The 16501-nt window shown below is 38.5% G+C and overlaps 1 protein-coding gene across 1 annotated transcript in view; it reads right to left on the reverse strand.

The window, feature by feature from the left end:
- LOC139467125 (cubilin-like) overlaps positions 1-16501 on the reverse strand; it is a 46421-nt gene that overhangs the window by 25889 nt on the left and 4031 nt on the right. Inside the window, exons 4-12 of the mRNA XM_071248844.1 lie at positions 14144-14236; positions 11177-11416; positions 9143-9241; positions 7961-8194; positions 6184-6276; positions 3654-3893; positions 2945-3043; positions 1702-1935; positions 156-248 (exon numbers count right to left, since the gene is read on the reverse strand). Of these exons, the coding sequence (XP_071104945.1) occupies positions 156-248; positions 1702-1935; positions 2945-3043; positions 3654-3893; positions 6184-6276; positions 7961-8194; positions 9143-9241; positions 11177-11416; positions 14144-14236 (1425 nt within the window). The remainder of the gene's footprint in view (positions 1-155; positions 249-1701; positions 1936-2944; positions 3044-3653; positions 3894-6183; positions 6277-7960; positions 8195-9142; positions 9242-11176; positions 11417-14143; positions 14237-16501) is intronic.

The following is a 16501-nucleotide window of genomic DNA, read 5'->3' on the forward strand; positions in this document are numbered from 1 at the left end:
AACCTTGCCCAAGATCTAAGATGATAATTAATGGACAGATATATAATAGTAAGTGTTACAGGATACCGCCTCCTATGCTCATGTCTCATTGTCTTCAATGTTCAGTTCTTACCAGGAGAATGTATTTGAAAGCAAGTACACAAACCAAACTCTACCTTCAACAACGTAGTTGACAACAAAGCCAGCACACGAGTCCACAGATCGATTTCCACCATGGGTCACAATATCTACACTGCCATAAAATGCATCTGAAACAAGACATTTGGGGTTAATATCACTTGGTCCTCAATTTTTTATCGGTTACTTAGGGCCCTTTTTGAAACAGTTTGACAGATATTTTAGAAAAAGTAAAACAATGTACTGTAATGAACGACTATGCATCTTGAGTATGAGAATTGTGCTCGCTGTAGTCCTTCAAGAATCAGGTTTCGGACTGTTGAGGATATTACTAGTATTCACAAGTGGTAGTTATCATATAATGGGTACGAGTCAGGAAGGTACTTGTCTGTCAGCGTTAGAGTCAACATATTGACAATCTCAAAACACAATCGCGTGATAAACTCTATGCAGCAAATAGTGTAACATGAAGTTATTTGCTGTTGATACAGCTCTACATAGATCATCAGGTACAAGTATGTCTTCACATAAAGATATAGACTTGATAATGTTGATCAAAATGGGCAAAAACTTGGAACGTTATTTTGATTCTAAACAAATTATTTTTTAGATTGTCTAGAAAGAGAACAGTAAATCCAATGTAATCATTTAATGTCCATTAAACTCCAGGACCAACTTTTCCGAGTGATGGTCAGTGGCAAACGCATACCATTGGTATTATTACCAAAGTGAGCCCTATGATCAACTGTTTACAATGTTTTAAATAGCACATTCAAAAACAAGACCAACAAACCTCCATGTTACCATTCTGGGGAAAATAAACATGAGATATTAATGACAAGGGCTATTTGTCACCAAAAACATGAGGAGTGCAGTAACCAATGAACATAACCTGTGGAAAAAGATTGTCTGGAATATTTAGTGTAAATTATAACTAAGGTGGTTACAAATATAGTGAGTGAGTGAGTGATTGAGTGAGTGAGTGAGTATGGTTTTACGCCGCTTTTTAGCAATATCCCAGCAATATCAAGGTGGTGGCCAAGAAATGGTATTCGCACATTGTACCCATGTCGAGAATCGAACCCGGGTCTTCGACGTGACGAGCGAACGCTTTAACAACTAGGCTACCCGACCGCCCCGGTTACAAATATAATCATTGTATTGAACTTATTGTTGTGGCATCATTATTTATTCCAGTGTTTAAATTTTAGTTACATAGGCAAAAAACGCTATTTCTACACCAAGGTTTTTGTGTTATTACTGAATTATTCATTTACTCAAGTTTATTAGATACCCTGAATTTGAGAACAATTGAATCTGTCCATGATGATTATACCATCAGAAATTAAATACAAAACGTCAATGCCACAGAGTAACCAGTCTCGATTGTAAGACAGATCTACTGAGCATAAAAGACAACATAACAGTGACAAGTTATGTCCTGCTCACCGGTAGCACCACACAAATTCATATTATTCAGATGTACTTATAACTTCCCACAGTCACCCCTGAAGTTGTAGAAAGAAAGCAACATAGATTAATTTGTCAGAAAATAATACAGACAGAATTAGTGTTTCAGCTTACAGGTTCTTTGAAAGGGAGTTGAAGTGCATATTCTTGGTCCGCCATCTATGGTAAACCATCCGAGATCACAATTAGCGCTGGTCGTGAAGTTTAGAGAGACAAAGTCCAGGTTTAGTGTTTGCAACTTCCCGCTGCCTATGATGGTGTTGGTGGAGTTGCAGATGGTGCAGTTGCAGGAGTAACATGGCGTCGATATCTGTCCAGATGTCTTTAAGTGGATGGAAGTGCAGTTGTCTGCAACATGGGTTTTACATGTATGCCAATCGTCTTTCATTATATATCTCAACAATACCCAATCCCACGAAATTACAAACAATCAGTTATTCTCCGTATTGACGTCAGATACGAACAGTCGATTACAACGGAGAAAATGACCACGGCTGAAGTGAAGTAATAATACACACAATATAGTAAAGATTTGTTTTCCTAATCGTCATACATGATCAACAATCGCTTGAGCCGTACACAATTGTCTTGGTTAACTAACGAATCAGATTCGACTTGGAAACATAGCTGTGAAAATGATTTGAGTGGACCAGTGAAAATCAGTTATGACAAAAGGTGTTCGAGAATCAATCTTATAGCAGTCGTATTGACAACCTTTTACAAATTTGCATGTATTTGATTGTTCATCCGGTTCAAAAGAGGAGCTTGTACCTAATGTGTATCTGATATTTCCATTATATCACGAGGCTTAAGGGTTTCCACTTCTTTCCAAACAATACCGGTAGTTGGACTCATAACTATCAATACTGAACCCTACAAGGCTATAAGGATATTCATACTCAGATATATCTGTCACATGAATTGAGTTGCAAATATGAAAAGGCCAATACCTACACTCACGAACAATCAAGAATGTACGAGTGAGTCAGTTCGTCTTTCCCGGAAGCCTTAAGGACTCTTTGGATATGGAAGTATCAAATTTGACTTAAGTGTTTCGGTTAAGCAGATACATTTCCTATCTTTGCATCCTACCAAATTCAACAACTGTAGACCCATCGTTCGAAACACACAAACCTTATCTAATATTGTTTTGGCCATACTTATTCAATATGCATCTCTAACTGTACAATAGATTGAGTAAAATACATTTGACAAGTCGACATAATATAGTTACATATAATTAACCTACCAGTTATCTATCATCTATGGTTGAATGTGTAATAATGAAATACTTAAATTGTTCTGGAGAACAGAAATGACGAAAAATAATGTCTATTAAGATAATGACATAGTGTACCGTGTGCGTCCACGCCAACAGAGTAATGTATCTTAAACCCTCGACTAGTGCTTCTGTAATCACTTCTAAACTTGATGATGAATCTATCCCGGAAGACATCTGAAACAAAAACGTTGCAACGATGATCATTAGTTGAAGTATATGATTACGTTAGCTTACATTACATTAGTAAAAAATCGAGGTTCTTACTTTAGGTTTGAAAAAAGTTCACCGCGTTTTTTATATCTTTTCACACGTGTCATTCGAGGACTAAAAGTAATTAATCACATGGACGAAACTCAAATACAGATCACAATTATGTAGCACACCGATATCCCGTACAGGCGTATCTCAACAACTATCAACAGACATATCACACAAATGGATCACATGGACGGACCATACAGATGAATCATACACTTAAATCACACAGACATATTACACAGACGGAGCACGCAGACGGGTCACGCAGGCATATCACACAGATGGATCAGACAGACGAATCACAGACACGTATACAGACACATCACACAATCGGACCACACAGCCGGATCACACATACTGAAAGCACTGACAGATGACATAGTGATATCACAATCACACGGCTCACACAGATGGATGATACAGTTTGGTCATACATTTGGGCCACACAAACATATCACAAAAACGGATCATGCGTTTCATCTATACTATCTCTTTGTTTGTCCTTTCAGATATATTCAATGCTTACATGTCTTATGAAACGTTGTGCGGGAGCGGCACAGTTTCGGACCATCGTCTATAACAAGCCAGTCATAGCCGCAGTCGGAACCTTCTTGAACGTCGAGCTCAACCAGGTCTATGGCGATGCTCTGGTTCTGCCCATCACCCACGACGACATACGTGCAGGTGAGGTAGTTGTTGGGGGTGCCCGGGTAGTCGGGACTGGTTATATAACCTTCCCTTGCGGTCAACGTCGTCGAGCAGTTATCTGACAATGAGAGAAAACAGGACTGTAACCACTTTCTATGCCTTTTCTGATGGTGATAACATAACGATGTAAAAACATATTATAATCTAAAGCCAAGAGCAACAGATAAGTTGTGCTAAATACACAACGATTTTTTGCGTTGATGTTTGATTACAAGATATAAACCATGGATACAAAAAGTTTGTATTTATGTAAGATTCCTTTTAAACGAAATGAAAACTTTATTCTACCTCTGTTATATATATAGATAATGTAATGCAGTACCAGACTGAAGAGGATAACTCGGGTAACATTTAGCACAGAGTATATATATTTTAAAACAGTCCCGTTACCGTCCCGAATCTACAATTCCCACATAAAACCTTAATATTTCCCACTTAATATTCACTATGAAATTAGAGCTGCCAGAAGACTCTCATTCATTCTTTGGCAAAGTTTCAGTCGATTTGTTTCGGTTATTTTGGGAGAATCATGTTATTTTCTTCAGGTGTTTTAAAACAGAACAATGAAACAAGCAGTATTGTTTCGCATGTTTATATAACAAAAGACCAATTTTAAAACAACATGTGCAGCAAAACCTTGAGGTGCAGTTTTCTTCAAACTGACAAGAAAATGGTCAACGTGTACTCACTACTGGGAATGTATATCTTAATTACCAAATTTGTGGATGGTGGACATAACTAGCACAACTGCCTGACACAAGAAACATTAACAAACTTAAAATTTGACATCTTGGGTCTAAATTCCGGACAGTGATTCTGGCTCTAGGTCAGTTAATGTCACCAGGTGTATGGCCTCTTCCAGTCATTCTGGGCGGACGCGAGACGTGCCTCGAAGTTGCAGACTTCCTGTCATATCCACCCAGGAAAACGTGGGTATAAGGTATTATCACGTTTCGGTCGCTGGGCACCGCCGAGAGGACTTCATCAGTAAAATATCGAGCGTACAGACCAATTCGAGGTGCTATATGCTGCCACCGGAACACCGATATCGATGGGCTCAAACACTGCAATGTTGTTAGAACAGAAACTTGCAAAGATGATGTTCACATCAGATAGCAGATTTAGTTTCATTGGAGACGTTGAAAGAGTTGGTTTTTTCCGTGGACGATGAGAACGAACGCCACGTTAGATGTTTAACCGTTTTGTGGTGGCTGCATTATGGACTAAACATCATTTGTAGCCACGTCAAAGTGGCATCTGTAATCAAGTAAAGACAGATCTGGCGAATTTGGAAGGGAACATCACTGAACTGCGTTCCCTAACCAATGCCTCTACACCGTGGTACTACTGTTCCTGCAACAGAATCCCCAAACCCTGTTCACCAAAATAACACAAGGCCCAATACAACGTCGAGCCTTAGGCAGCACAATCACCAATTTTATCACTTACAGAACACTTGTGGGATTACCTTAACCGTTAGAGCACAACCAGGATGCCCTGACCACACGAATCAGTTAGCACAGTTCCTCCGAGAAGAACGGTGTCGAATCCCATTTCTTCTGATCAGATGTCTCACATTTGCTGCCTATCGTCGAGTTGGGGCGTGTATTGATGTCCGTGGTGGCAGACAGGATATTAACTGATGGTTGATAGATTACTGAACAGCTGTCCCAATCCTCCAAACTATGCACACATTACCTTCATTTTTGTGCTCATAACTTGTTCATGTCTTATGACAATACAAGTATCTTCCTTAACACTGTTCCTGTTTTCAGGAAACAAACAATTTTGGTTGATTACGTTTCCTATGCCCGTAAAAATGTGACTTGCATGATATGGCCCCTTGGAATGGAAGATTATTGATGATGATTGATAGATAATTGTCACAGGCATACTGTCTCTCATGCACCTGCCTCTATGTCAAAGCACTGGTTACAAATGCCATTTGGGGGGTCAAGATATTACATTTAGGCTAAACATTTTTACTTACACAATTATTGTGAGCTGTGACATCCTTCTCTCAGAAATATAATAGCATGCCTGTGTTTACGAATCACTGATGACTATTAATGCAACCGTGTACGTCCATGCCAAAAGAATATCGTGTCTTAAACCTCCTTCTCATGACTCTGTAATCAGTTCTAATAATATTGTGCATAAACGCAAGAGTTACTTTGGTATTTAGTGTTCATGTTGTTTGCCATTCAGCTGACACTATTTTATCATTTAGATGCAATCAAGATGCACACAAAACGTTCAGAAGTTATTCACTTCACTCCTGGACTTATCATGTTCATATTGTTTTTCAATGTTCAGTTCTTATTTGAAACAAAGAACACAAACTCTACCTTGAACAACGTAGTTGACTACAAAGCCGGCACAAGAGTCCCCAGGTCGATCTCCACCGCTGGTCACAATGTCTACACTGCCAAAAAATGCATCTAAAACAAAACAAGATTCTGTTAATCTTAGTTCCAACACAAATTTGACAAACAGAAGCTCATGATATAATCGGAATCGTACAGCCGACACTGCTTTTGGATGAGATTTCTGAATAGAGAAAGGGTTTTGCAGCCTTATTTATACCGACATTACGTCTTTGTGAGACAGAGGGACCTCTTTTGAAATGGTGTGAGAGCTATTTAATCCTGTAGCACAATGTACTGTTATATACGGCTATACATATTTTATCAAAATCTGTGCTCACGGGAGTCCCTAAAACGTCAGGTTTTAATGATAGCTATCACATAATTGGTACATTTCACGACGAGATAAAGACAATGGATAAAAAATGGTATCCGTTTGGTTTATATACCAATATAGATAAAGATAAAGATAAAAGGTCAGAGAGGTACTACTTTCAGTGTTTGTAAACAACATGTCAGTTTTTTAGTCAGAATTAACTGTCGGGGATCTGGACAAATTTCTCGTATAATTGTTATCACTACAAAATATTACTCTAAGATACCGAAAATCAGTGTGTGATAGGGACGTAGCTGAGGCATTTTACACCTTTTGGGAACTTTGATAATATAAATTTAACGAGGACACTAGCGCCGTATCATGATCAGTGTCCTTATATGCGGGTAGACCTGTGGCAACTGTCCCTTTGCCTGTATTAGTTAGGACACTGCCTAAAACAGGTTTCATTTGTCTGGTAGACATATCAATGAGATTTGCGGCGTAACAATTTAATGACATCATATGATAAAGAGCTTATCGCTTGTGTGTGTTTTGGTGTGATATATTATGATGTATTAGGGATAAACACTATGCATTTAGTACATGTTTATACAAATACAGGATATTGGCAATCCCCCAAACACGTGTTATAACCTCTATAAAGCAGATAGTCATTGTAATATTGAAGAACGTGTTGATGATGCAGCTCTATATATATCAGATACCCAGAATCTTCAAGTGCGTCTTCATAATCAGATATAAAAAACAAACTGATAGTATTGTACCAAATGGGCAACAACCTTGAACGTTATTTTTCTTCCTAACCTATCCTATTTTCTAGAAAGAAAGCACCAATGCCAGATCCTTTTTATGAATGCAATCAAGATGGAATTAGGATTAACTTTTGCCGAGTGATGGTCAGTGGCAAACGCATTTCAATGTTATTATTACCAAAGCGAGCCTCATGATCAACTGTTTACAATGTTTGAAATGCCTCCCCCCCAAAAAAAAGACCTGCAAATCTTCATCTCTCCACTCTTTTAAAAATATACAGATTCAATTACAAGGGATATTCATCTCTACGTGCTCGTCACCAAATATGTGTGCATATTCCACAAACTGTTCTTAGAACACAAAATAATGTTATTCAGAAAATCCAGTTTAAAGATATACTGATTTCATTATTGTAATTTAGGAAACCACGTTGAAATGTTAAAACCTGAGTTTACGACTGCATTTAAAACCTTGCACTAAATGAATTGCAGCCATGATGTTTTTGAAAATAAAATAGTCTAGTATTTGATATATACATTAGTAAGACTTTTAGATGGCTTTCCAGATATATATTGATTCCTTTCAACAGTTACCTCTGAAGTTGTGGAAAAAGCAACATAGATTAATTTCTTAGAAAATCATACAGACAGCATCAGTATCTCTGCTTACAGGTTGTTTTAAAGGGGGTTGAGGTGCACATTTTTGGACCTCCATCTATGGTAAACCATCCGAGATCACAGTTAGCGCTGATCGGGAAGTTAAGAGACACGAAGTACAGGATTAGTGTTTGCAACTTCCAATTGCCTATGATAGTGTTGGTGCAGTTGTTGTAGGTGCAGTTGCAGGAGTGACATGGCGTCGATATCTGTCCAGATGTCTTTAGGTGGATTGAGGTGCAACTGTCTGCAACATTGGGGTTAAATGTATGTCAATCTTTCATTCTCTATCACAACAATCCCCAATCCCACAAAATTACAGACAATCTCTGTTAATTACTATATTGACGTCACAATCGATTACAATGAAGTAGAAGGCAATTGTTCAAGTAAAAATAATATGCACATGGTACAGTTTCGCTTTTCATATGATTCTGTAATCGTTATACATGCAAGACAACCGTTAGGGCCAAACACAGATGTTTATCACAGTGAACCACGAACCAATCTAATAGCAACCGTATTGACAACCTTTAACATATTTGAGAGGAACTTGTGGCCTTATATGTATCTAACATTTGTAATATATCATAAAGCTTATATCTCGTTTCATGTTTCCACAACTTAACTGTTTTCCCCTCCGATCAAACAGTACCGCCAGTTAGACACATAACTAACAATACTACGATATAAGTATATACTTAGATGTATCTGACACATGAATTGAGTCGAAAATAAGAACGAAATCTTGCACGTACTATCACGAGTTTGTTATACCATAAACGCTAAGTGTCAGTGTCAGTCTTTCAGATATAGCAGAATCATATTTGAGTTCAGCGTTTAGGTTGATACCTTAACAGCAATCCCAGGCATTTGCTTTCTGGGCACCCTACCAGATTCCACAAACCGTAGAACCATCATACGGAACATACGGACCCTCTCTAATATTGTATAGGTCATTATTATTTGTTTACAGTTGTCGGATGCTTCAGTGGCCGTACAACAGATTTAGGGAAACACAATACGCAAAAATCATAAAATGCCAATATACACATTTGACGAGTCAAATAATCTAGGTAGATATAAGCTGCCAGTCATGATATATAGTTTAATGTATCATCAAAATATGTGAACAGAAAAGATTATATGATTACATATGATTACGAATCTATGATGCTTATTAAGCAGTGTGTACCGTGTGCGTCCACGCCAACAGAGTAATGCATCTTAAACCCTCTACCAGGGCTTCTGTAATCACTTCTAAACTTGATGATGAATCTATCCCAAAAGACATCTGAAACAAAAACGTTGCTTCGATGATCGTTGATTGAACTTTATAATCAACACCATTGTTAGCATACATTACATTACATTACGCTTTAACCACTAGGCTACCCGACCGCCCCACGTGTCATTCGAGGACTAAAAGTAATAACACTGACGTAACCCACAAACTGACAACCAAGACAACACAAACATTTATCGCAAAGACGGATCACATACATGAATCATACAGATGCATCATTCCGACGGATCACATAGATCATCACACACGGAACACACATCCATATATCACTTACGTATCACACAACCATATTTCACAGATGGATAATTCAGCAATTTGCCACAGACAGATAACATGGACGGGTCATACAGGTGTATCATTTAGACTGATCACATAGCCATATCTCAGAAGATGGATCACATGGACGTATCACACAGACGAATCACACAGGCGTACAACACAGACGGACCATATGCACGTATCACATGGACGGTTCCCACAGATGTATTTTACAAACGGACCACGTAGACGGAGAGCACACACGGACCACGGTATTCGTTAATAACATCAACAGTTTGTCCAAAGCACGAGAATCTGATGGCACACAAGTTCAGTATTGTGTATGGCCACCATGTGCATTGACAACTGCCACACAACGCCTCCGCATGGACCTTGTGGTGCTTGTGAACACATGATTGGGAAGAAGACGCCATTGTTGCTGCAAAATGGTGCCAAGATCTTGCAAAGTCTGTGGTTGGTTCTGGAGAGTGCACAGGCTTCTGCCAAGAGTATCCCAGACGTGTTCGATGGGATTGAGGTCGGGAGACCTTGACGGCCAGTCCATGACGTTAACTCCCGCATTCTGAAGGAAATTCCTTGTCAAAAGTGCTGTGTGTGGCCATGTGCTGCCATAAAAGGCAGAAGTTCTGGTGCCAGTACCTGGTCGCGGTAAGCAGCAGCGTTGAGGTTGCCACGGATGACAAGAAGCTTGGAACGTGCATTGCCACAGAAAGCACCCCACACCATGACACTTCCGCCTCGAAATCTGTCAACTTCCTGTACACAACACTGGGCGTAACGTTCATGACGGCGCCTCCACACCCTCGCCCTACCCTCAGCAAATCGAAGATCAAATCGGGATTCATCACTGAAGACGACCTGATTCCAATTCCTGTGAGTCCATCGTAAGTGTCTCTGTGCCCACAAATGACGTTGACGTCTGTGTAATTGAGTCAGAATCGGCCAGCAGTATAGCCGTCGTCCTTGAAGGTGAGCAGTTCTCAGACGGTTTCGAACAGTTTGCGCACTCAGTCTCCCCCTAAACAGTTAATTTCTGGTTTATGTAGCTGTCAAAAATCGGTTACGGAGGTGACGTAAGACAATCTCACGATCCTCTACATGTGACGTCACACGTAGTCGACCTGGCCGAGGGCGATCAGCGGAGGTACCCGTTTGCTGTAGACGCGTCTGTAAATTAGAAACAGTCCGTCGACTACAACCCATTGTCCTTGCGACTTCAGCTACGGACGTTCCCGTCTGCAACATGGCGATGGCACGCTCACGTTGCACATTTGAAAGGCGTGGCAAGAGAAATGGCCGTAAAGACTTTTTTTTCCTTTTTTTTTTAATGACTGCAAACAAGTATGGCTGAAAACACATGCGGTATTATGGCCACGTGACCAGTTGCATGTGAAAAAACACTTTTGCCACTATAGTGCTGTGCACATGATTTTGATCGATTCACCTGCACAAAAACGTGTGTTATTACTGTTTAAATACACAATAAGGGCCCACAATGATAACTGGTCAAAATGTTAAAATTCTAGGATTGTGAAGTTTTTTATTTGGTTCAGTATATATAGCAAGGACGGATCACACAAACGGATCATGGATTTACTGTACACTCTCGTTTTGTGTGTCGTTTCAGATAGTGTCAATGCTTACATGTCTTATGAAACGTTGTGTGGGAGCGGCACAGTTTCGGACCATCGTCTATAATGAGCCAGTCGTAGCCACAGTCGGAAACTTCTTCAACGTTCAGATCAACAAGGTCTATTGCGATGCTCCGGTTCTGCCCATCCCCCACGATGACATACGTGCAGGTGACGTAGTTGTAGTCGGTACCAAAATAGCCAGGACTGGTCATCTCACCCTCACTGGCGGTCAACGTTGTCGAGCAGGTATCTGACAATACAGGAACATAACACCTTAGTCTGAGTCTGGTCTGAGTCTTCCTGACAGTGATTACATAACAATGTACCATAATGCGTTAACATCTAAACCTCACAGCCACAGATAAGTTCTGCTAATGGATTAAGGTGCTTTCTTTGACATTTGATTTTAAAAAAGTTTTTTTTTTAAATTATTGATACAATGGACAACCATTATTCCCATTCTCACTCTGATAAAATAGACAATGGATCTGTGATTAGTCTACCAGATTGAAGGTGATAAACTGGGCCATTAAGCACATAGAAGATATATGTCTGAAACAGTGACACCACTGATAGAATACATTATTTATAAATAAGATTCTACAAAGGAAGATAATAATGCCGCAAACTTTCAGTCGACTATTGTATTTTTACCTGTACCGGTAGTTGGACACATACTCATTGATAATGGAGCAAACAAAGGCATCAGTTCATAAGCAGATATATCTGATATATAAAATGGGTTGATATATTTATTACAAAATACACCTGCAGTCACGAATCATCGAGAACGTACAGTTGAGTTTGTTCTTCTTCAACAGAACCGTTAAGGTCAATATCACTATTTCAGATATATTAGAATCAAATTTGACTCAATTTTTCAGGTTGGTACCTTCACAGCAAGCCGAGGCGTTCATTGCACCCTACCATATTCCTCAAATTGTAGACAAAGATTCTTTAAATGCAGCTTTTGTTTGCTTTAGAAAACATTTCATTCTTATCTCAAACTCAAACCAAACAATAGGTAAATGTCATGGCAAATACACTCATTTATTAGGCTGACATAATGTAGATACAAATAAGCTGCTATTTTTCCTTGTTTGGTTGAATGTATCATAAAAGCCTTTGTAATTGTTATGTAAAACAGAAAAGGCGACAAATGCATAGGGGCTGATCATTTTATGTTTAAGGGGTCTGGGTTTGGGTTTAGGGTTTTGGTTTTGGTTTTGGTTTTGGTTTGGGTTGGAGTTTGGTAGAGTTATGTTTTTGTGGGCTGAGATGAGAGGTTAAATTTTTACACATCACATTTCAAATTAAACCTTTTGAAAGACTGTTAACGTTTTTGCACTGTTCACTAAAACAAAATAACTGCACATATGTAGACGATTTAAAAACAGAACAATAAAAACAGCAGTATAGTAAAACACCATGTGCAGGAAAAACCCTGTGTGCCACTTTCTTCAAAGTAACAGAAAAATGGTCAACTTGACATGTGTGTAGTCACAACTGCTGGAGGAATGTACTTGTCAATTTTAACGATTGTGAATGATGGACATAAATAGCATAACTGACGAACTAAACTAAGATTTGGGTCTGAAAAGTGGGAGAGAATCAATCACCAAAACATTAGTGGAACAATTTGCTGAGTTATGCACGTGCTACAGTACCCAGATACGTGGAACTTGAGTTTGAAGTGAAATTGTTGCTGCTGCACTTGCAACATGCCGACCTACAAATATATGGGTACGTAAGAAACGATGTATAAACGGTACAGGAGAGAGAACAAGCTGTTTGTAGGATACATCATGACCACATTGCAAGGAGTGTTGTCTATATGGACAATATCAGACGTGTGGCGAGAGACGAGAGACGAGAGATGGTCATAAAAGTGGCTGACCTGTCACCGTCACTAAGCAAGACGTTACACACGTTTCCTCCATATGAGGAATCGTATTATCATGGTGACGTCATCAGCTGCAATGGTAATCCTTTCAGTCGCTGGACAGTGTCCAGAATTCTACGTCAGTACAATATCAGAGCTTACAGACCACTAAGAGGCCTAAAGCTGACACCGGAACAACAAACATCGATGGGTTCAAACACTCTAACGCTGGTAGAACAGACACTGACATGTTCACAGGAGAAAGCAGATACCATCAAGTGTGACATTTTGAAGGTTTAAAGGGAGTTTCGTGTCCTGGTTTCAGACATGATGGGTGATCGATTACTGAATTGACTTCATTTTCGTCAACACAAATATCGCCATTGACATTGGTCCTGTTAGGTTTTTCAAAACAAATAATGTTGGTTGGTTACTTTCGCTCGTCTGTTTACATTACTGCAATAAACTTTTCATATTTAGATATATGTTTATGCTGTATTTATTTCCAAGTAAGGATTAATTGTGCCTAATGGGCATTTCATGGAAAAGTCAACAACTGTTTCAGTCATATCACAGCAGGACAAGTGGGGTCTAAAAGCTTGCACAAGATTTGAAATCATTATTGATAGATAAGTGTTACAGGCATACTGTCTCTCATGCTCATGTCTCTATGTGAAAGACGAAATACTCTGTACTGATGAGAGTGGCCATATTGCCACACAGAGTTTTTCATTTACACACAATTATGATTATGAGCTGCGTTATTTTTTACCCTACCCTAGAAGAATTGGTCCGCCCGTTATTGCAAATAAATAAATACTATTAAGGCAATAGAATATTGTATTGTAAACCCTCTTCTAATGACGCTGTAATCAGTTAAAAAAATGTGCATTAAAGCAAGTTACTTTGTTCATGTTGTTTGCTGTTCAACTGAAATTACTTTATATTTTAGTGGGAATCCTGATGCTCACAAATATGTCAAGAAGTTATTAACTTGACGCCTAACCTTATCATGTCCCGTAACTAAGATATTGTTATTCAATGTTTCAGTTCTTACCAGAAGCATGCATTATAAACCAAGCACACAAACTCTACCTTCAACAACATAGTTGGCAACAAATCTAGCACAAGAGTCCACAGATCGATCTCCACCATGTGTCACAATGTCTATAATACCAGCAAATGCATCTGAAACAAAACAAGTTTGGGTTAATTATACTCGCACAGGAGTCTTATACATAAATTACGTCTTAGTGTGACAGAAGGCCCTCTTTTGAAATGGTTCGAAAGCTATTTAAAAAAACTGAAACAATAAACTGTTATATTCATCTTTTACTAAAGTCTGTGCACGCGGGGTCCCTCAAACTTCAGGTTTTTTACGATAGTATTGTTAGTTGTCGTACATGGTAGTTAACATGTTATGGATAAGTTTCATGACGAGATACATGAAGGTCATGAAAGTACGACTATCAGTGTTTGCAAACAACAGGTCTATCAGCGATCGAGTGAGAATTAGACTTGTGCAGTTTGTGGTCTTCCCTCTTCTTTATAACATTAGGATGTAGCCGAAATACACACGAAATGGTACTTTGTTTCATTGTGTAACTGTGTCATCTTTCTGCATTTCGTAACCTATACCAGTCCAGACAAGCAAACTTGATAAGAGGGCAATTACTCCAGTGGGCTGACCGATGGATAGCCGTGAAAGGCAAGTAGAAATAATATGTGTAGACAATTGTACCTTTGCCTGATTGTATTAACGACAATGCCTAAAATAGGTTTCAGTTGTAAATATATTAACTGTGTTTCATTGTCTGACTGACTTATCACTGATCTTTTCGATAAAAAAAATTGATGACATTATATGATTAAGAGGTTATCATGCTTGAGTGTTTTGGTTGGATAAATATCCTGTATTAAGGATAACATTATGTATTTAGTACAATATTTCTACTTATACAGGATATTTACAATCCCAAAACACACTTCTGTGATAACTTCTATATAGCAGATAGTCAGTGTAATATTAAATTATTTGCTGATGATAAAGCTCTATATAGATAGAATCATCAAGTATGTTTTCATATACATGTAAAGATACATGGAACGAGATTGACCAGAGAATTAATTGAGTAATGGTCACGTCAATGGTCACAAATGTGATTGTTGTATTCAACTTATAGTTGGGGCTTCATTATTTATTCAAGTGTTTAACGTTTAGCTACATAAGATGAAAATGTTATTTCTACACCAAGGTCTTTCATATCGCTATTGTATAATTCGGTAACTCCAATGTATCAGATAACCCGAGAATAATTTAATCTGACCATGGTTATTTAACCATTAAAAATAAATGTGAAAAGTCATCGCCAGACAGTAACCAGCCTCGAATGTCAGACAGAATCCTTTGGAGGTAAAAGGCAAAATGCAGATGAAAAATGTTTGAATGGATCAATGAAAATAGAAAAAGACGCGAGGCGTTCATGAAAATGATAGGCATGCTCTGCCTCACCGGTAGTATGCGTTTGTTGCCTGATGCCGCACAGCAGCACTGCTGTCATACGACGGTGACATATAAACACAGTTGGGATAACCTTATGCAACGGAGCTTACCCGAAATTTACCGATGATATGTATAACATTGAGTTATATCTGCTGTGTACAAGAGATTATGCTTATTATGAGTAAAAAAACTCTTTGAGAATTATGTTTGATTTGCAACATTCGCATAGTCTGTTGCACTTACAACTGTTCTACATATATACATTATTAGTCGAGTGTGTTTTCGTAATTATCCTAGATTGAGAATATAGAAAGAATTAGTTTATTCCTCGCATATGATATTTTTCGATATGGAAACACGTGGGAGAAATAGTGTTTTTTGGCATAGAATCAGTGAGTCTATACAGAGGGAATGGACACTCTACGATTTCCGCAGGATATCATGCACAATGTCGGCGCATGCGCAGTAGCAGGAGGCTTCTACCTGTGTTGACAAAGTAATGCTTTTACTAGATTGTGAACAGTTATTCGGAACGAACAATACAAGGAGTCTATTTCCCGACAGAAAAGGTAAGTGTTTCTTTTCTTCAGGAGTTAGTAGCTGTGATTAAATTGCTTTCTCCATATTTGCAGTAATTTGTCATACACTTCGGCCATCACACAGTTGTGTGACTTAGAAGGTGACTGTTCATACTTATGTTAAATCAACTTTATCGTACTTCCTAAAAATCCAAATGTAGGATACATCTGATTTTTATCATTTTTTTATATGGTCCTGTGGCTTCGACGGTGATGACCGTATATTCAACATTTTGTTCTTGCAAATACAATTAATCAGATTTCAGTAAATTCAAAACTTGGAATATTTTTTAAGTTTAAACTCAAATAATGGGTATCTTTTACCCTTTACCACATCGTGTGTGGAGAGTGCGCCTAAAACATACCTTCTAA

Source organism: Haliotis cracherodii, unplaced genomic scaffold, assembly GCF_022045235.1.
Source record: "Haliotis cracherodii isolate W230 unplaced genomic scaffold, xgHalCrac1.p SCAF_19, whole genome shotgun sequence".
NCBI classification, from domain to species: domain Eukaryota; kingdom Metazoa; phylum Mollusca; class Gastropoda; order Lepetellida; family Haliotidae; genus Haliotis; species Haliotis cracherodii.